The sequence below is a fragment of the Thrips palmi genome, unplaced genomic scaffold (genome assembly GCF_012932325.1).
Source record: "Thrips palmi isolate BJ-2018 unplaced genomic scaffold, TpBJ-2018v1 HiC_scaffold_10, whole genome shotgun sequence".
Classification (NCBI taxonomy): Eukaryota; Metazoa; Arthropoda; class Insecta; order Thysanoptera; family Thripidae; genus Thrips; species Thrips palmi.
In genome coordinates, this window is record NW_023144621.1 from 20,986,863 (window position 1) to 21,005,777 (window position 18,915).

The 18,915-nt window shown below is 60.7% G+C and overlaps 2 protein-coding genes across 4 annotated transcripts in view; both read left to right on the top strand.

Annotated features, from left to right (window-relative positions):
* Nucleotides 1–470: 470 nt before the first annotated feature.
* On the top strand, nt 471–3,044 carry LOC117639079 (glyceraldehyde-3-phosphate dehydrogenase 2). Of its 2 annotated transcripts, none has more exons than XM_034374467.1 (8): nt 471–621; nt 1,334–1,425; nt 1,527–1,650; nt 1,738–1,853; nt 1,931–2,185; nt 2,268–2,428; nt 2,524–2,718; nt 2,804–3,044. In XM_034374467.1, the coding sequence occupies exons 2-8, from the start codon at nt 1,348–1,350 to the stop codon at nt 2,871–2,873; spliced, it is 999 nt and encodes a 332-aa protein (XP_034230358.1). In that variant the 5' UTR covers nt 471–621; nt 1,334–1,347; the 3' UTR covers nt 2,874–3,044. The 2 variants fall into 2 exon arrangements, with proteins under 2 accessions (XP_034230358.1, XP_034230359.1); XM_034374468.1 differs by lacking the exon at nt 471–621 and adding an exon at nt 818–842.
* An 877-nt stretch (nt 3,045–3,921) lies between these two features.
* The window catches only part of LOC117650908 (serine/threonine-protein kinase NLK), a 54,708-nt gene continuing 39,714 nt past the window's right edge, over nt 3,922–18,915 (top strand). Inside the window, exon 1 of one of the 2 annotated variants that reach the window (XM_034394553.1) lies at nt 3,922–4,747. In XM_034394553.1, the coding sequence (XP_034250444.1) occupies nt 4,527–4,747 (221 nt within the window). In that variant the 5' untranslated portion in view covers nt 3,922–4,526. The remainder of the gene's footprint in view (nt 4,748–18,915) is intronic. The other variant, XR_004588071.1, reaches the window with a different exon arrangement.

Consider the following 18,915-nt stretch of genomic DNA (forward strand, 5'->3'; position numbering starts at 1 on the left):
CGTTACATATGCTTTGGGGTCCGATCATTTTTTGAATGACTATGTTGGTAATGATTTGTCTGCACTGTTTCCAAGAGCGCGTAAACTATGAAAGACAGGAAAAGATGCTCGTTCTAATGTTAAGTTAGGTAACTCCTCAGGTTTTTTTTAGGGAATTAACCCACTACTGGCACGTTAGATCTTGAAATTTTTGCCTTTATAGTGAACTCTGTTCAGTTATTTTTTCCCGGGTTTTCCCCACGGCAACCGGGGACGAGGGAAGCACTGCCAAGCTAAGGTCGTAGATTGCAGTGATTGTATATCGAGTTTGGAATGCGCGATGCCCTTCTAATTCGCCGTTCCGTTTCACGGCCACGAGTTCGGTGTTGTTCGAGGGTCGCAAGATGAGGGCGTGGGCCGTAGCCAAGGGGCGGGGCGGGGCCACGGTGGTGGGGCCCTGTGGGCCAGGGCCAGCCGGGCCCTGCATCGATCGGGCACATCTCTCGCCTCGCGGTCACGTGACTTCCCCCACCACTGCTACCCTTCCCTGGCAGAGCAGCAGCAGCGAGGTGCCAGCCAGCCAGCACTCAGCGGTCACAGCACGGCTCGTCCTTCCTACTACTCAGCCGACACCCACCCGAGGTGAGTGGTCACGTCCCGTTCCGTGTCAACCCGTTTCGATATTGACTTTGAAATAGTTAGCATTGGCCCCCTTTTTGACGCCGCCCTTCACCGCTGTGTCGATGTGACGCCCGAGTGAGGGTTGTCACTCGCCGTATCCGTGGGGCATTCTCGTGATCGCTCCTTGTCGCTTTCGACCGGTGTGGCGAGGGTGTTACCGGTCGATATCGCTCTGTCCAAGGGTAGGAATCTTGAGTGTCGAGTCGATTGTGACAGAGACTAGTAGTGAAACAACGTTTCGGTGCGTCTGGAAGTGAGTTTAGTGGGTTTCACCAGCCCACGCGCCGTGTCGTAAGCCTCGTTCCTACGTGACCTTGGATCGTCCTTCCGTCTGACACTGTACTCGGACGGTTCTGTGCTGGCTGGTGCCAGCGGGCAAATGAAAACTGGGACGCGTTAAAGGGTTACTCGGCCTTACTTTCTGGTCTCGAAGGCCTGCCTCGATTCGTATAGACAGGCTGACGCAATTAGCGTGTCAGTGCCACATGTCACGTCAAGGTCCGCATTCCCTAACCTTTGCCAGAGGATTCTCATCTGATAAGTTGTCCTTGACATTGGAATTTTCTAGGGTCGTAACGAACGTTGAGCTAGGTCAGCGTATGCGTTAGATCTGAGCAATCTTTTAATGATGCAATCCGATTGATTGTTAACACTGACATTTTACTGCTTTCAGACAACTAAATCACCATGTCCAAGATCGGAATCAACGGATTTGGCCGTATTGGCCGCCTGGTCCTCAGGGCTTCCATTGAGAAGGGTGCCCAGGTAAGATTCTTATTGTTGGAGATTTTCATTCATTGATTGAAGTCCTGGATGTCACATGAATGAAGTTATGCTACGTTTTTAATTACTATCTATTTTGCTAGGTCGTTGCTGTCAATGACCCTTTCATCGGCGTAGACTACATGGTCTACCTCTTCAAGTATGACTCCACCCACGGTCGCTTCAAGGGTGAGGTGAAGGCTGAAGGCAACTGCCTTGTTGTAAACGGTAGGTATTTGAGAGTCTTTGTTGGTGTCTTCATGCCGATAAACATGACAGTTCTTTGCACTAACTCTTCTGGATTTGATATCACAGGCAACAAGATCCAGGTCTTCCAGGAGCGTGACCCCAAGGCCATCCCATGGAGCAAGGCTGGTGCTGAGTACGTTGTTGAGTCCACCGGTGTCTTCACCACCATTGAGAAGGCCTCCGTAAGTAGACTTTCAGGCTCTGATTTCCACACCTGTCAGTGTGTATAGTGGCTAACCAGTATCTTTGTAAATTCTAGGCTCACTTGGAGGGTGGTGCCAAGAAGGTCATCATCTCTGCCCCCTCTGCTGATGCCCCCATGTTCGTCTGCGGTGTCAACCTTGAGGCCTACCAGCCATCCATGAAGGTTGTCTCCAACGCCTCCTGCACCACCAACTGCCTGGCTCCCCTTGCCAAGGTTGTCAACGACAACTTTGACATTGTTGAGGGTCTCATGACCACTGTCCATGCCACCACTGCCACCCAGAAGACCGTTGACGGACCCTCTGGCAAGGTAACATATTTGTGCTGTTCGTATTTTTAAATTTTCACTGATCAAGACCAAAGCTTACATGACTTCGTTTCCATTGCATCAGCTGTGGCGTGATGGCCGTGGCGCTGCCCAGAACATCATTCCTGCTGCCACTGGCGCTGCCAAGGCTGTCGGCAAGGTCATTCCAGCCCTGAACGGAAAGCTGACCGGTATGGCCTTCCGTGTGCCTGTAGCCAATGTGTCCGTTGTTGACCTCACCGTGAGGTGAGTCCTGCTTCCAATCCATCTGTTAAAGAGTGAAATGTAATTTTAACTGTTTCCTTGTTGGTGCTTAATGGGTCTTTTTTTGTTAAATTTAGGTTGGGCAAGGGTGCCAGCTATGATGACATCAAGGCCAAGGTTAAGGAGGCTGCCAATGGACCCCTGAAGGGCATCCTTGGTTACACTGAGGAAGAGGTTGTGTCCTCTGACTTCATTGGTGACACCCACTCCTCCATCTTCGATGCTGCTGCTGGCATTTCCCTAAACAACAACTTTGTCAAGCTTATCTCATGGTAATTATGGGTGGTTCTTAAATACTTTTTACTTAGGTACTCTGTAAAGCTTGTTCTTAAATTTCATTTGTTTCTGTTAATACAGGTACGACAATGAGTACGGCTACTCCAACCGTGTTGTGGACCTCATCAAGTACATGCAGTCCAAGGACTAAACTTTTATTCACTTTTCTTATCCATGTCAATCAATTCTAAAATGTTTGGAATGCACGTGTAAAGGACTAGTCGCTAGATTGGTAATACCAACCCGTACTTCATATGTGCTTTCAATGCAATCATCTGGATTTTATTTGCTGTATAAAGCTAAATTAAAAATAGATCTGTAATCTTGCTTGTTCTTTGAAGACCTAGAACCCATGCCATTATTTTTTAATTTGCTGGTTTCCTATGGAAACTTTCCACAATTAAAGCATGCCTCATGAGAAGCTTTTTCATGTGGTTAACTGAATAATCTGCAGAAAATGTCTGTAGCAATGCTGTTTAGGTTGTGGACACTAAACACTGCATGTGTTATTGTGGTGTTGTAGTTGTCTTTGCACAGTGGAAGAAAAAACCTGTCTAGTCAGTAAATTTGAGATTCGACAATAAATGTGGAAATAAAACTATCTCCTTCTTTACCTTGAGACATGTTAGCTGACCAACCTGCTCCCCAACACATTTTCAAAAGTTACCGACATTTATTACTGGAAGGACATGTTGGGAGTGGGTATGTGTGAAGTACATGAATGAGGAATACACAATGATCAAGGGGTATCGCCGAGAATGAAATAGCACAAGTGTCATCCAGGGAATCACGGGCTCGGTCGCGGTTTCTTAGTTGGCGCGCTCTGCCACTTCCCTGGTCAGTCCACTACACCTAACTTCCATGTTCCGAGAGCGTTTTGAGAAAAGAAGAGACGAGAAATGAAATAAAGGATTCAACACAGCACAACACGATAACACAAAGAAGCATTTGTGCAGAATTACAAAACTATGAACGACGCCTAGCAAATAAATTCACCTTATGCAAGTTGGTACAGGTGACTCGGATATAGACTATCCTATATATTCTGGATGCACGACCGTTTCTTTGGCCTTCTGGGTAGCGTTGTTTCCCCACTCCACCACCGGTGGCGCCAGCAGCGCCCCTTCGCCCCTCCCCCCTCCCCCCTCCCCTCTCCGCTGCGCTCCAAGTTTCTTTCTGCTCTGCTCGCTCGGAGCGAGCGAGAGCGAGGCGAGAGAGAGATCCTCAGTGTTCGGCTGAAAGCCATCGGCTGGGGACGACACCGCGTCGTTCCCAGTGCTCGCTTGATAACTTGACCACAAATACTCCCTGGACTGGGTCTGTGGCACTCCCTCAGATCCTGTAACTCTGACCATCTTGTGGACAGTTTTTATTTCTACATTTAACTGTGCCGTGGACTGCCCGTGAAGATCAACGCGACGTGTATTTGGGGCAGACCTAACCCCATCATGATTGGCACAACCAACTGCAGCATCAACATTGGATTTATCTGCCCTCGGACTCGTTAAGAGCGAGTGAAATACATCTCAACAAATGTGGCTACACTCGCGAATTTTAAATATATTTTTTTAAATTTTTTAAGTATTTTTTTTTTGTTTTGTTTGCAACTTAAGTGCGTGCCAGTGTGGTTAGGGTACCCTTCTCGATGCTGTGCGAGTGTGCGTCCAAGTGCTGATTGCCGATGGTGTGGGCGCGGAGTGCGGAGGCCGCTGCACCCCAATCTGTGTGAATGTGACCGGTGGCAGAACCAACAAGAAGCCAGCCAGTGCCAGTGCGTCGCGTCGTCTGCGTCCGCGGCCGTTTGATGGCGGTGGTCGGGCCCTCGCGCCACACTCGGCACTCCATGTCGGTGTCTATGATGCAAGGGGGCGGGGGTGGTGCCCAACACCAACAGGCTATCCTGGCGGCGGCCCAGCCCTTCTACCATCCTCAGCCTTCGTCCCACCAGCCAGCCACCCCTGCTGCTCACACGCAGGATGTCCAGCCGGACAGGCCCATTGGATATGGAGCCTTCGGAGTAGTATGGTAAGCATGCGCTTCACTTCCCTGTCCAATCCGGACTCACTGTGTGTTGCATATTGTGTGGGTTTGGTTTGTCGAGTGGTCGTCTGGTTAATTGGGTGTGGCATTTTGCCGGAGGGAATTCCAACCATCGGTCATTCCACCTTGTGGAGGCAACAGCTGTGTGTCGCAAAAGATCTCGTTAGAGATGGATTCTGTTGCTTTTGTTGATGCATTATTGTGAGAAGCACCTGTTATCGTACTGACAACAGGCTGGTGTACTTGTTTGCAATCTTTCAATTTGGGAGTCTTCTGTGATTCAATAGAGTTTCTATGTAGGCGTGCTGTGCCATGTTTAAACGTTCTGTACGCCTTAGAACAGAAGATTGAACTTTGTTTTTCCCCTTATCTAATTCATGTGTACCATGCCTGTCAGTCTCCTGGTGGCCGTGGGGACCGTAGAACGGCCCCGCGCATCAGAGAACAGAGAGCATCCTCAGTGACAGCTAGAAGACTGATTCCGAGAGTCGTTTTCGTCGCTCTGTCTCTGCCGCTCCGTTATGGACGCCGGAGGAGTGCGAAAGAGAGAGCGACGGGAACGGCTCTCGAAATGGTTCTGCTGCGCCCTGCCACTGTCTTTGTCTCTCCCATTGGGGTCGCGGTGGTGCTAGGCTAGGTTAGGCCACTGCACTGCGTGCACTGCATGCACTGCGTGTGGGCCGACGCGAACGGCGCCTGCCCGCCTGCCGCCTCATGGCGCACAGCGCTCAGCGCACATGGCTCACATGGCGTCGTATGGGATATCCATCACTGCTTACGCAACCAGCTGGGCTCGGCTCGGCTCCGCCCGCCGCCTGCTGTAAGCCTGCTGGCCCCGGCCGGGCTCTGCTGGCTGCTCGCTCGGCTCGGCACGACTCTGTGCGCCGTGCAGCCGTGGTGCAGCCGTGCACAGTGTAGCTCGAGACGAACGGCAACGGCACGGGCGTCATGGGCGTCATGTCATGAGCGCGCAGCGCGCTGGCTGCTAGCTCGAGCCATGCTCGCTCTAGCTCGCGCCCCGGATGGTATGGGTATCGTGCGCAAGGCGTCGCGGTGGCGTCACGAAGTGCACGAAGTGCTCGAACGACACTCGGCGCGCAGTCTCGATTGGCTGAACGGCAGCACGCCGAACGGGCGAACGGCCGAACGGGCGTCCTTGGTGTCCGCGGGCACGGCCAGGGCACGGCCAGGGCACGGCCAGGGCACGGCCAGGGCACGGCCAGGGCACGGCCAGGGCACTGCCACTGCACGGGCATGCACAGCAATGTAGGCAGTACACTGCAGTGCACAGTGCACACACGTCCCGTTCCGTCGCCGACGACGCTACGTGGTCACTGCGCCTTGCGGCGGGGCGGGGCGGGGCGGGGCGGGGCGGGGCTGGCGGCGGCGTCTAGCGGCGGCGTCGCCCACTCCCTAGCCTACATATGTATGGACGCACTGCGCCCCGCCTGCCCCCGCCTGCCCCCGCCCTCCTGCAGTCGGCAGTCTGTGATCCTGAGAGTCGTTTTCGTCGCTCTGTCTCCCTCGCACCTATACTGTACGGGGCGTCTATGAGTGCGAGAGAGACAGAGCGACGAAAACCTTTCTCGAAAACGGTCTGCGCGATGGCGATGGCATTCCCCGCGGCGAGCTGTCGCCTGCCCGCCTGCCGCGGAGGCGCCGTGGAGGCGGCGGCGTTGCAAGCGAGCTGGTGGAGGCTGGTGGAGGCTGGCGGAGGCTGGCGGAGGCTGGCGAAGGCGCAGGCGGATTGGAGGAGAGTCGGTGGCTCGTTTTTCTTTTTCTTTCACAAGACGCGCGAATGGCAAGGTCGCGGCTCGGCTGCATCGTCGCCAGCGTCGCCAGGAGGGCCTGCACTGCAACGCCTGTAACGCTGCAACGGCTGCTGCAGACCCTGGGTTTGAGTCCCGCCGCGCCGGCAGCAGATTGATTCCGAGAGTCGTTTTCGTCGCCCTGTGTTTCCCGCACCTTCACGGAACGCCCCATGAGCGACGGGAACCTCTCTGGGATTCAGTCTGAAGGGTTGAAGGGCCGCAGCAGCCGCAGCTACCTGCTGCCCTCGCCCCTCGTGCCCTTTTAGTTAGGAGGTTAAGCGCCAGAAAAAAGGCTAAATGTGCAAAACATAATCGAAGCGATTTTTTTGCGGGAATCGGTAGATTTTGACCTCCTCTTTCATATGAGTCGAGGGGTCACACTGGGAAATCGCGGGAACACCCCGAAAATGGGGGTTGCATATCTGCACGGGGCACTGCCACATTTGGCATTAAAATAGGTTATAAATCGGAAACTATTTGACGCAGCGTCGTGGTAAAAGCTGCGAGGCGTTCAGAAAACACAGGAGATTGATCCGTATCAGTTTGAGCCCTCTGTTGTACAATTTGTGACTTACAGGGCTGATAAAGTAATTTAACATCGCCGTTCAAAACATGAAAAATGCGATTTACTCGAAATTTTCCAAGTTAAATGTATGGATTGATAAGCACCAATAGATGCGCGCTTTCATTTGGGTTAAGATCAGCGTTTGAAATTTGGGGGTCGTCGCTTTGGATTTCGAACGGCAACGCTTTGAACGCCGCCAGGCGGGGTGCGCGCGGCTGCGCGCGGCACCCGGCGGCCAGTACTGCGGGGTGCCTACCCGGTGTCCCCGTAAGGCGCCATGTTAAATTCATCCCTTTATAACTTTTTCCCTAATGCATAAAAAAGTTCCTCATCGGGTCACAAGCCTGTTTTGGGGGCTCAACTATGCATGTGCCGAGTGGAATCGTATTTGGAAGATTTGAACATTGACTTCACTTAACACCGGACCCTCCGCGGGCACGGCCAGCCAACATGTTCCGTACGGCAAAACTTCCGAACGCGATTTCCCTTCGCACATGCATAGTTGAGCCCCCAAAACAGGCTTGTGACCCGATGAGGAACTTTTTTATGCATTAGGGAAAAAGTTATAAAGGGATGAATTTAACATGGCGCCTTACGGGGACACCGGGTAGGCACCCCGCAGTACTGGCCGCCGGGTGCCGCGCGCAGCCGCGCGCACCCCGCCTGGCGGCGTTCAAAGCGTTGCCGTTCGAAATCCAAAGCGACGACCCCCAAATTTCAAACGCTGATCTTAACCCAAATGAAAGCGCGCATCTATTGGTGCTTATCAATCCATACATTTAACTTGGAAAATTTCGAGTAAATCGCATTTTTCATGTTTTGAACGGCGATGTTAAATTACTTTATCAGCCCTGTAAGTCACAAATTGTACAACAGAGGGCTCAAACTGATACGGATCAATCTCCTGTGTTTTCTGAACGCCTCGCAGCTTTTACCACGACGCTGCGTCAAATAGTTTCCGATTTATAACCTATTTTAATGCCAAATGTGGCAGTGCCCCGTGCAGATATGCAACCCCCATTTTCGGGGTGTTCCCGCGATTTCCCAGTGTGACCCCTCGACTCATATGAAAGAGGAGGTCAAAATATACCGATTCCCGCAAAAAAATCGCTTCGATTATGTTTTGCACATTTATGGCGCTTAACCTCCTAACTATTTCTCGCGTCTCGCCTTCGTCTCGCCATCAGGACCATTGGGCTGGCCAGCCACCTGGCGGGCAGGTAAGGCAGCCAGCCCCCTGGGCGCCCTGGCCCGCCCTGGCCCGCCCTGGCCCGCCCTGGCCCGCCCTGGCCCGCCCTGGCCCGCCCTGGCCCGCCCTGGCCCGCCCTGGCCCGCCCTGGCCCGCCCTGGCCCGCCCTGGCCCGCCCTGGCCCGCCCTGGCCCGCCCTGGCCCGCCCTGGCCCGCCCTGGCCCGCCCTGGCCCGCCCTGGCCCGCCCTGGCCCGCCCTGGCCCGCCCTGGCCCCCCTGGCCCCCCCTGGCCCCTGCGCCCGTCGAGTAGACGGCCCAGACGACTACGAGCCTTTGTTCGTCTGCCGGCTGGCTGCTCGGTCGGGGCGGCCCGCTGTGGCTCGCGGGGCGCAGCGCGCGCAGCGGTGGCACTGGCGCAGCAGGCAGCAGGGCCCTCGGCAAAGGGATTTTGCCTGAATGGCTGGCAGCGGCCGGCAGTGGCCGCAGTACGAGTTCAAGTCCGCAGTGCAGGAGGCTGGCGAGGATGGCAAGATAACTCAGCGACACACACGCACGCTGCATGTGTGTGTGTGCGGCCGAGCCGCGCTGGAACCTGTCTCCGCCGTCGAGATTCGCTTGTTTTGGAATGCTGCCTTGCCCCTCGCGGCGGGGCGGGGCGGGGCGGGGCGCGGCGGGTGTGACGACGCGACGACGCCGCAAGGAAGACGCCAGCGACTGCTTGCTTGCCACTTGCTTCCCTGCCAGAGGTTGTTGGCGTCGTCGAAGGCCAAACTGTGTTGCGGAACTGCGGCCCGCCCGGGCCCTGGGACAAGCCCTGGGACAAGCCCTGGGACAAGCCCTGGGAGGGACGAGCCGGACGAGCGCACGGGCCGTTCGATTTTTAGCACGAGTTGCATTTGAGGAGCTGTCGCGGTGCGGCGGCGGGGTGGCCGACGGCGCCCGTCTGACTCACGACGACGGCGACCGCGGACGGCGACGCGTCACACTGGTGATTCATTGATTGCTGTTCCATACGGCGCGCTGGCGGCCGGCCTGTGGAACACTGTGGCACACTGTGGCACAAGTCTCGATTCGGCCCAGCTTCGGCCCTTCGCCCTGCCAACCCTCGGCTCGGCCCTGCCGGCCCTGCCGGGGCCCGGACGCCACCGTCGCGATGACGCAACGTACTCGGCTTATGACTCGCCTTGTCTCAGGTGCGGCGACCAGCCGGCCTGTCTCCAGAGGGGTGCGGCCACGCCTCGGCGCCTCGGCCACGCCGTGGCACGCCGTCGTGCGAGAGAGATGGAGTCACGCGACGAATGAAAGGCGCGCTGTCCATTCATTCGCAGCCAGCCCGGGAGCGAGGCGCCGGGGGCGGCCGGGGGCCCCAGACGGGCTGGGGTGGGGTCTCGGTCTCGTCGGGGCCGCCCGCCCGCCGCCCACGCGCAGCGCGCAGCCGTGTGTCCGTACGGCCCCCGTTGGCTGGCGGCTTGGCGGGGCCGGCGGGGCTGGATGGCTGGCTGGAGTCGCGGTGCTGCCGTTCGTTGCCGCCTGCTTGCCGCTCTCTGCGGGTAGCAAGCGAGGGGTCAGTGGCTTGGAGTTCTCCGCTGGGCTGCGCCACGCTGCGTCGGGCTGTGAAGGCCGCCCCGGCCCCGGCCCCGGCCTCGGCCCCGGCCCGCGCCCCGCCGCGGCTCGGGACGCGGGTCCGACGGCCGGGCCGCGCCGGGCCGCGCCGGGCAGGCCCCCTCGGCATGGAAAGAGGGGGCCGCCAACCTCAGGGCACTGACGCCCCGGACGCCCCGCGGGCCGCGCCGCACTGTGAGGAGGTTTTGAAGAGAGGGGGCGGTGCAGGCTGGTCGCAGGGCTGCGGGGGCGGACCGGGATCGAACCTTGCTCGATTCTCGGCTTGGAAGCTCATCGCGTAATGTGCGTTGAGAGCGAGGGAGGGGGAAGGGAGGTGTCCGCTTTGTAAAAGTGGAGCCTGGCTGTGGTGGCATGGCATGGCATGGCATGCCCTCCCTGGCTGCCCTGGCTGCCCTGGCACGCTGTGGGTATCGGTCCGTTGAGCCATTTCGTCGCCTCGGCCACTCGGTCCCGCTGTTCCGCCTCCCTGCCGATGTCGGGGCGAGTCGGTGGCGTAGCCACAGCGGCGCAGCCATGGCGTGCAGCTAACCGCTTTCTTCCTCTCGGTGCATCATCATCATTGTCGTCGTCGCCAACCATTTTTCAGTTTTGTATTATTTTATTTTATTCCTGCGCCGCTGTGGCGCTGTGCGGTCAGGTGTGCCGAGCCCGGCCAGCCAGGCTGCCTTCCCCGCCGCCACTCCACCGCGTCGCAGCGCGTCGCAGCGCAGCGCAGGGCTCGCAGGAAGTGGACGGGCGATGGGGAGGGGGCGTGCCTGGAGTGCCTGCAAACAGTGCATACGCGGTGCCTCGGCGCGGTTTCGCGCACTTGGCGCACAATGGGGTGCGGGCACTTAACAGTACAGACAGCGCGCGAGAGGCCCCCCCCCCCCCCTCTCCCCAACGCACCCGCCGCAGCCCCGCGGGCCGCGGATCGCAGAGACCTGGGCGTGGGCGCCCATAATGAGTCCGCCGGGCTGCTCGCTGCAATCCGCAATCCGCCGTGTCGCGCGGTAATGGATTTCACCTCGCGGGAACGAAAATGAAATCCAGGTTGGAGTGCGCCAACGAGGAACGAATGCGGCGCCGCGTTCAGAACGTATTTTCTCTGTTCCAATCTGATACCCGCCGCCTGCCTGCCTGCGTCGCTTCGAGTGGCGTGACGTCATAGCGCAGCACAAAGGCGCGTGGACGGACGGCGCGGTGCTGCGCGGTGCGTCTCGTCTGCAAACCTAATCGATGAGATGGACTGCACCGCGGCTTGGCGGCTCCGCTTTTGTTTTGCCGCTGCCGCGGCCTTGCCTGCCTCGCCTGCCTCGCCTTGCCGTTGGCGGGATTGTCTTTGTTTGTGTATCGCCGTGCCCGGCCGTGCCGCGCGCTGGCCGGCGACGTGCGACTCGCGCGGCCGCGAGCCCGCGGCGCCCCGCGCGTTCTTTGTCGCCCGGTAGACGACGACCGCCGCGGAGGACGCCGTCGGCCCGCCGTCGGCCGCCACCCCGCGTGTCCTCGGCCCGCGGCCGCAGCGGCCTCGTCGGCGACACGGGCTTTCGGGACCTTGATCAGCATTTGGCCTCGTTTTCTCATTGACGTATTCCTGGTCGTGAAGTGAGAGGGCGCGGGGCTCGCCTGGCGACAGGGTCACGGTGGCACGGCCGCCACGCCCGGCCATGCTCGGCTTGCTGGCGTGATGTGGCGTTTGAATGAAACATGTCAACCCGCACGGCGGCGCGGCAGCACGGCGGCGGGCTGTACGATGTGAGGCCCGCCTTGGCCACGCCCCGGACCGCGCGCGGGCCCCGCCGCGCTGTTTCGCGCGGAGGTCAGTGGCAGCCCGGTGGCGCGGCGCGAGGGAGGGGGGCGCTGTGCCCTTCAGAAGGACGGGCCGCGACGCGACGGTCCAGCGCGGGGCGGGGCGGGGCGGGGCGGGGCGGGGCGCGCCGCGGGGGGAGCCAGCAGCCAGCCCTTTCGACGGGGGCACTTGCCCGCCCCTCCCCTGGGGGTAAAATCGAAGAGCCTCCGTTGGGGGCAGGGGGCGGGGCGTGATGTGATGGCAATACGCGGCGGCGCGAGTCGCTGTCAATGAGCTCGCAAACTCGCAGCACACGCGGTGGCCCCGGTGCCTCGCCCGGTGCCGAAGCGCGCTGAAGAGCCTGCCAGCCCAGCCTCGCTGCTCGGTGCATTAATTTGGCGACGCGAAAACGCAAAACAAGTGGCGGCGGTCGCTCTCGAGTCAAGTCGAGTCGACGACCGGAGCCATGTGCTGTGCGCTGCTGTGCGGTGCTGTGCAGTGCTGGGCCGTGGAGGCCTCGGTGGAGGCTCAGGGGCAGCCAGGCGGACAGCCTGTGCTGGCGTAGGCCTAGGCCCCGCCGTGCGTCAGGCCGTCGGGGCGTCGGCCGGGGTGACGTCCGTCTGGCCGAGCGTCGTGGCGGCGCCGCGCAGCCGCGGTCGGGGCCTCGGAAGGGGCCGTCCGGACGCGTTCGTGCGGCTCTTTGAATCCCGCGCCCTAGGCGCTTGGAGCGCTTGGAGTGTCCCGCGGTGATGAGGCACGTCCACTTTGGCCGACCCGCCGCTCTGATTGGAGTGGCGGGGCCTGGCGGGGCCTGGCGGGACGCGGGTTCGACGCCGGCCGAGTCAAGTCGTGGATTTGGAGGTCGCCGAACGCCGCCGCCGCCGCGCCGCCGCACGCCCGGCCGTCTGCCGGTGCGCCCGGCCCGCCTGCTCTTCCGCGACACGCCGCGGCCTGGAAGTTTATGGTGCTCTGGAGACCAGACCGGATGCCACGCTCCGCGGCGTCGCCCCGCCCCGCCCCGCCCCGCCCCGCCCCGCCCCGCCCCGCCCCGCCCCGCCCCGCCCCGCCCCGCCCCGCCCCGCCTTATTGCTGTCAAATTGGATTAATGGGTGATCGCACACCATGGCTCGCGCTTTGCGTGCTTCGCGAGTCGAGGCACCGGCACAGGTTGACTGCGTCGAGGAGGAGCGCGACGACTCGTTTCTAAGTGATTTAATCCTCGTGTTTGCACGTATGGGTGTGCGTGTGTGTGAGTGTGTGTTGGAGGTGCGGCTCACACAGCGCACCCCAGGCGAGCCCCATTGCCCCCCTCCCCGTTCGTCCGTCGCGCTCTGTACGAGGAATAGAGGGGGGAGGGGGCAGGGGCCGGGCAGGATGTTGACCCCGTCTGCCCGCCCCCCATGCACCGCCGCGCCACGCCCCGCCACGCCCCGCCACGCCCCGCCACGCCCCGCCACGCCCCGCCTCGCCACGCCGTCGCTGCGCCACCCCCACCCCGCCACTATCAACTCCCCTTTTGGGAGGGTTGATTTGGGAGTGCGGCGGGCCGGGCAGGGTGGACGCGGGCGGCGGTGCACAGCAGACAGCCTCATAGGCTGCAGGGAAAATCAATTGGAAATTGCAGCGAGACGAAACGGACTCTCTGCTGGTAAATAAATGTCGCCCCGTTTGTTGTTTCTCGTTGAGAGACTGCGATCTGCCTGCGTGACTGCCTACCGGGGCCGGGTTGGGGTCGGCTGGGGGTTGGGGTGGTCCATCGGTGAGGCTCGGCCCTGCAGGCCTCCCTGCAGGCCTCCCTGCCCGCCGCGTCGCCGCCGCGCCTCGGCCGGGGAGGGGCGTCGGGGAGTCCCAATCGATTGTGACGCGGTGGACGGGGGCCTCCGTCGCCGACCTGTGGACCCCGCGGCAGCCTCTCGTCGACGAGGTGGCCGTCGTCCGTCGTCCGCTGCCGTGTGGCTGTACATACGTACAGACCCTTGGCGTCGCAGCGAGCGCGGCACCGGGGCGACGTCGCCGTCGTGCACTTGGTCGTGCACGAGCACACATCATCGGGTGGCAGTGCACTGCCCGCGCGGACTTGGCTCGCGTCCCCTGCGTTGTAGCCGCGTGGCCGCACCAGCCAGCTGCCGTGTCGGGCGGAGCGGCAAAGTTACACACCCTGCAGCGACAACCGTTCTCTCCCTCCCTCTCTCCCTCACGCACTCCCACACGCACGCGAGCGCGGTTTTCGCGACCCACCACCGGGAACTGCGCGCGGAGCTCGTATTTGGCTGGAGCCTGCTGAAGGGCTTGATCCATGGCCTTGATGTTGTGTGGGTTCTCCTCGGTCCTCTAACGCCTCTGTCTTTGTTTGCAGGTGAGTGTCACTGCCGTTTGATGATTCGGGTCCGCCGCGCAGCGCGCAGCGCAGGTGAGCCTGGAGAACCCTAGGGCCCCACCTTGGTTACCGCGCCGCGCGCGTCTGAACGGTGTTCTCTTTATAAAACTGGCAAAATGTTTCCTGGCCTGTCGGCCCCTGTCGTACGGAGAGTACCGGTGCGGTGCTAGAGGCGCAAGGATATCCTGTCGCGTGGCGCGGGGCTGCGGGGCTGCCGGCGTGGCGTGCATACAGTGCCATAGAGTGCCGCCTCGTCATCCGAGACGCCCACAGGCGGCCAGCCACCGGGCCCGTTTCGAACGGTGGCTTCGTCGCCCTGTCTCTCTCGCACTCGCGGGGCTGTCCGTCAGGGTGCAAGAGAGACGGGACGGTGCGTGCGCCAGATTCGCCGCCGCGCTGAGTTGGGCCCCTTGGCCGCGAAACCCTTGCAATGCCCGCCCTGTAGACTGATTCCGAGAGCCGTTTTCGTCGCTCTGTCCCTCTCGCACCTACACGGAGCGTCCCGTCAGTGCGAGAGAGACGAAGCTATGTAATATCGGAATCGGTTTTCTCGGCGAGATTGCGGCGGCCTCGCGTCGTTGCTGCTCTCTAACCAACCCAACCTGCAGTCCGAGCGTTGGCCCGCACTGTAAAAAATTTCGAGGGTAAATTTACAAATCTGGACCGCGCAACGCTTGTCAACGGTCCATGGCTTGGCGAATTCACGCATCTCATTAGAGGGTAAAAGTAACCCTACATGACTGGGGAAAAAATGCTAAACTGTGTAAGAGCAAATTCGCGCATACATGACTTGAAAATGTGACTTTGCCGATCCACGGGGGTTAATTTGTCCTTTTGATGTGTAAATTATGTTTTCTCGATCCACGGGGGTAAATTTGTCCTTTTGGTGTGAAAAATATGTTAGGTGGGTTCGCGGGGGGCAAAATTGAAATTTTACACGATCACGAGGCCAAGGGTATGCATGAGAGTGATGGGAGAGAACAACTGTACCTCAGAGTACATCCCACGTGATGAAATCCATTTAGTCTGAAGTGATGGGCCCGCGTCTCGAACCATGATCCTCTCGCTCCGGACTCCGCACCGCATCTCATTGCGCCGCGACGCTTGCCTGCGAAGGTCGGGAGAGGCGCGGTACTAGACCGGCCCGCCGCCAGCCTATCCAACCTGGTCCGCGCGTGCCCCCTTGGATCGAGGAAGATGTTTCACTCATCCAAACGCAGAAATTCACCGCGTCCACACGAGCGTAAATTTACCCCCCTGGATCGAGAAAGATATTTCACACATCCAAACGCAGATATTCACCGCGTCCACGCGTGCGTAAATTTACCCCCTTGGATCGAGGAAGATGTTTCGCACATCCAAACGCAGATATTCACAGCGTAATGGAATGAGTGATTTTACTATCATGAACGTGAATAAGAACTTACCTATCCACAGAGTAAATTTACTTATTCAATGGCAATGCAAATTTCCCGGATGGACACGTAAACACTTTGTCTCCATACATGTATCGGCGGAAGCGTATACCCTGACCACGAGGAGAAATTTACTCCGGAATGGGAAGACAAATTTACCACTGATTTTTTACAGTGCGGCGGTGGCTACGCTAGCTACGCCGCTGGCTGCACGGGCTGCACGGTCCACGCCGAGCGACGCCGAGCGAGGCTGGCTGCGGCCCGGGCCGTCTCGTCAGCTGATAGCTGATACCGTCGTGCAGGTCCGCCATTGTTCGGGTCGCGCTGCCCGGCTTGGCTCGGCTCGGCCCCGCCCCGCCCCGCCCCGCCCCGCCCCGCCACTCAGTCTGCAGTGGAGTGGAGTTTCCGCCCTCTGCCGCTCGCGGACGCGCGCGCGTGAGTGCATGTGTGTGTGTGTTTGGCCCATTCATTGGTCGGGTTCCCACGCCCTGCCCGTCGTGCCCATTGAGGCCGGCCTGGAAGGCCTGGAAGCGGCAAATATGCGCTGCAGCGGTTAGCCGCGACTCCCCGAGCAAGGGTGCCGCCGGCTGCGGACTCATTTCGAGAGTCTGTTTCGTCGCTCTGTCTCTCTCGCACGCAAGGGGCGTCCCGTGTAGGTGGGAGAGAGGCAGAGCGACGAGAACGACTCTCAGTCTGCTGCCGGCCGGAATCGGCTGGTTTGGGCGTAAGGAGAGCGTGGGGAAGGCGACGCCGAGCGTAGCGAGCGTAGCGCAGCGCGTCGTGTCAAACCGGGTTGTAAATCACGCGGGGCGGAACCAGCACAGCTATAAGCAAGCGCGCGGACCACCACACTGCCAACGCTGGGGCCTTGGCTGGGGCCGTTGGGGCCGACCGGCCGGCCTGCCGTTTCCGAGCGGAGTGTGGACCTGCTGTACGACGACGGCTGGCGGCGCCGTTTTTCTCGGAACGGAAAAATGAGGGCAAAAGAAACGAGTGTGGCGGTGTCTGTGTAATTTCGGGGCGGGTGGCGGCGGCAGGGTCCCCGCTGGTCGCTGCTGGCGGTGTGTGCGTCGCACAAGGGCGTTGCGTTGGTACTGATTTCGAGAGTCGTTTTCCTCGCTCTGTCTCCCTCACACTCATGGGGCGTCACCTACAGGTCCGAGAGAGTCAGAGCGACGAAAACGACTCTCGGCATCAGTCTGCTGCTATCGAGAAGGTAGACAACAAGGGCTGCTGGCCGGGTGCTCGGTCGCTCGCTTCGAATCAAAAAGGGAGCAGAACGGAGGGTGAAAGGGGATTTGAGTGAAAGAAAGACCCCCACCCTCCCCCTTTTTCCAACTCCCCCTTTTTCCAACGTTGTGCTGCCCCGGGCGTCGGGTCGCTATTGCTTTGCTTCGTCCGGAAGCCACCTAACCCAGATCCGGGGGGGAGGGGAAGGGAAGGGAAGGGCCCGGGGAAATGAGTTCCCCGCCAGCCAATGAATGGGGATTGGAGTCGCTTGGAGCCCCTTGGCCCCCTGGCCCTTGCTGTGCTCATTACCGCGCCACTGTCCTCTGCGCGTGCTGCTGCTACACTGGGGGCTGGCCGGCCTGGCCTGGCCTCGCCTGGCCTCGTGGAGGACAAGCTCGCCGTCACCTTGCCGCGGCGCTGGCGGGGCGGAGGACGACGCCGACGTGCCACGCCTTTATGCTTTTCGAAAACGCGTGCTTCCTGCCTCGTAAAAGCCGAAATGAAGGAGCAGCGGCGTGTGGTGGTCGTTGCTGGATTCGTTTTATTTCTGCCCCCCTTTCGCCCCTTTCCCCTCCGGGTCCTTTCAACTCGCCACCAATCAGGCGCAGCCTCCTTTCATTCGGTATTCCGTGGCGTTTGACACCGGTGGGCGTTCGCCGCGTTCGCTGCGGCAGGGGCGGCGCGTCGTCGCCACTTCCTCCCTCTCTCCTTCATCCCCGCGCCAGCCGCGCCCCGGCGGGCATTTAAATGCGGTCTTGCCGTCGTCGGGCTTGCGCGGGCCGGCTTGAGGGAGGAGAGATTCTCCCTCTCTCTCTTCCTCTCCATACACTGCCAACCGACGACCACCACGTGCTGGCGATGACGCGGCGACGCGACGCGCAGGTCGCGGGGGGTGGGGTGGGGTCATTCACCACCGCCACCGCGCCGGCCGGGGTGCAGCCGGGTTGACGGCGGAGGGGTGGCGTCGGTTGCCGCTGCTTCTGCTTTGGTTGATGCCAACGAGATCGATATGGGTGGCTGCAGACCTGCAGACTCGATCTATGTGATCAGCTGACAGCTGTCCGTTGGTTGCCGTTGTCTCTCTACCCCCACCACGTCGTCGTCCTCGTCCTCGTCCTCATCATCGGCCCGTATGTCCTGCGTTCCGGGCGTTGCCGGTGGTTACACGGCCGGCTGGAAGGGTAGGGACTTGCGGCGGACCTAGCGTGACGCCGCGCTGGCCGTGCCCTCTCTATCTGGGGCGCCGCGTGGCGGGGTGGCCGTTCCTTTAGTGCAGTTGCCTGACATTCGCGAGATTACCCGCGAGCCTTTTACGGGGCTGGCCTGGCTGGCCGGCCGGCCGTGCTGTGGCGGGGCGTGGCGGGGCGGGTGGGGCGTGGCGGGGCCCTCTGATTTACGGGCCGTGGCGGGGCGGCGGGGCGGCAGGGCGCACGCCAGCCGGCTGATTCCGGACGGCGTTATCGTGCCTCTGCCTCTGTCGCACTCTTGGCGCCTCCCGTGCAGGCACGAGAGAGACGAAGCGATGAAAGCGCTGCCGCCTGCAGGCGAGGCGCCGGGTCGCCGGCCCGTCCGGCCTGGACGAGGAGGATGAGGATGACCCCGCCCCGCTGCGGCCGGCGTGCCGCGGCGTGCGATGTGCGCAACGGCTTGGCGTGCTTCGCGCTTGGCGTGTCGGTGGGCGTTGTTGCTCCTCGAGCACGCCATGCGATGCCTCTCCCACCCATGCCGTCGTCATCTCGCCCGTCGTGCCATCGATTCCGGGCGGCGAGGTGAGCTACGACGGCAGCCCTGGTCCTGAGCGGGCTGGGATGCGGGGATCGGATTGGATTGGACGCAGGTGTCGGTTGTGTGGCTGCTGCCTGAGTGAACCCGGTGGGTCTGGTTTTGGGGAAGAGTTTGGCCCGTACGGCGACGTCGTCGGCTGTGGAGGGCGCCGGCATCAGACGATCCATCGTCATTGTTGGCAGCACTGCGTGGAACGGCGCGTGGAACGCCGCCCGCGCCTCCGCCACGCCGTCTCATCTTGGCTGGCGCCCTCCCCTCCCCTCCCCTGCGCGGGCCGGGCCCTGGCCGGGCCGGGCGGCGTCGCGGCGCGGGCGTCGTCATGGCAACGCCGCCGCCATGCAGTCGGTCGCGTCGCGCCGCGTCGCGCCGCCCCGGGCCCGGTGCAGCACC

What these genes read in the sequence shown, in the direction of transcription:
- LOC117639079 (XM_034374467.1), top strand. Translation starts at nt 1,348, where the DNA reads ATGTCCAAGATCGGAATCAACGGATTTGGCCGTATTGGCCGCCTGGTC. An exon ending in CCATTGAGAAGGGTGCCCAG is followed by an intron (nt 1,426 to 1,526) that starts GTAAGATTCTTA and finishes CTATTTTGCTAG; the next exon opens with GTCGTTGCTGTCAATGACCC. An exon ending in TTTGTCAAGCTTATCTCATG is followed by an intron (nt 2,719 to 2,803) that starts GTAATTATGGGT and finishes CTGTTAATACAG; the next exon opens with GTACGACAATGAGTACGGCT.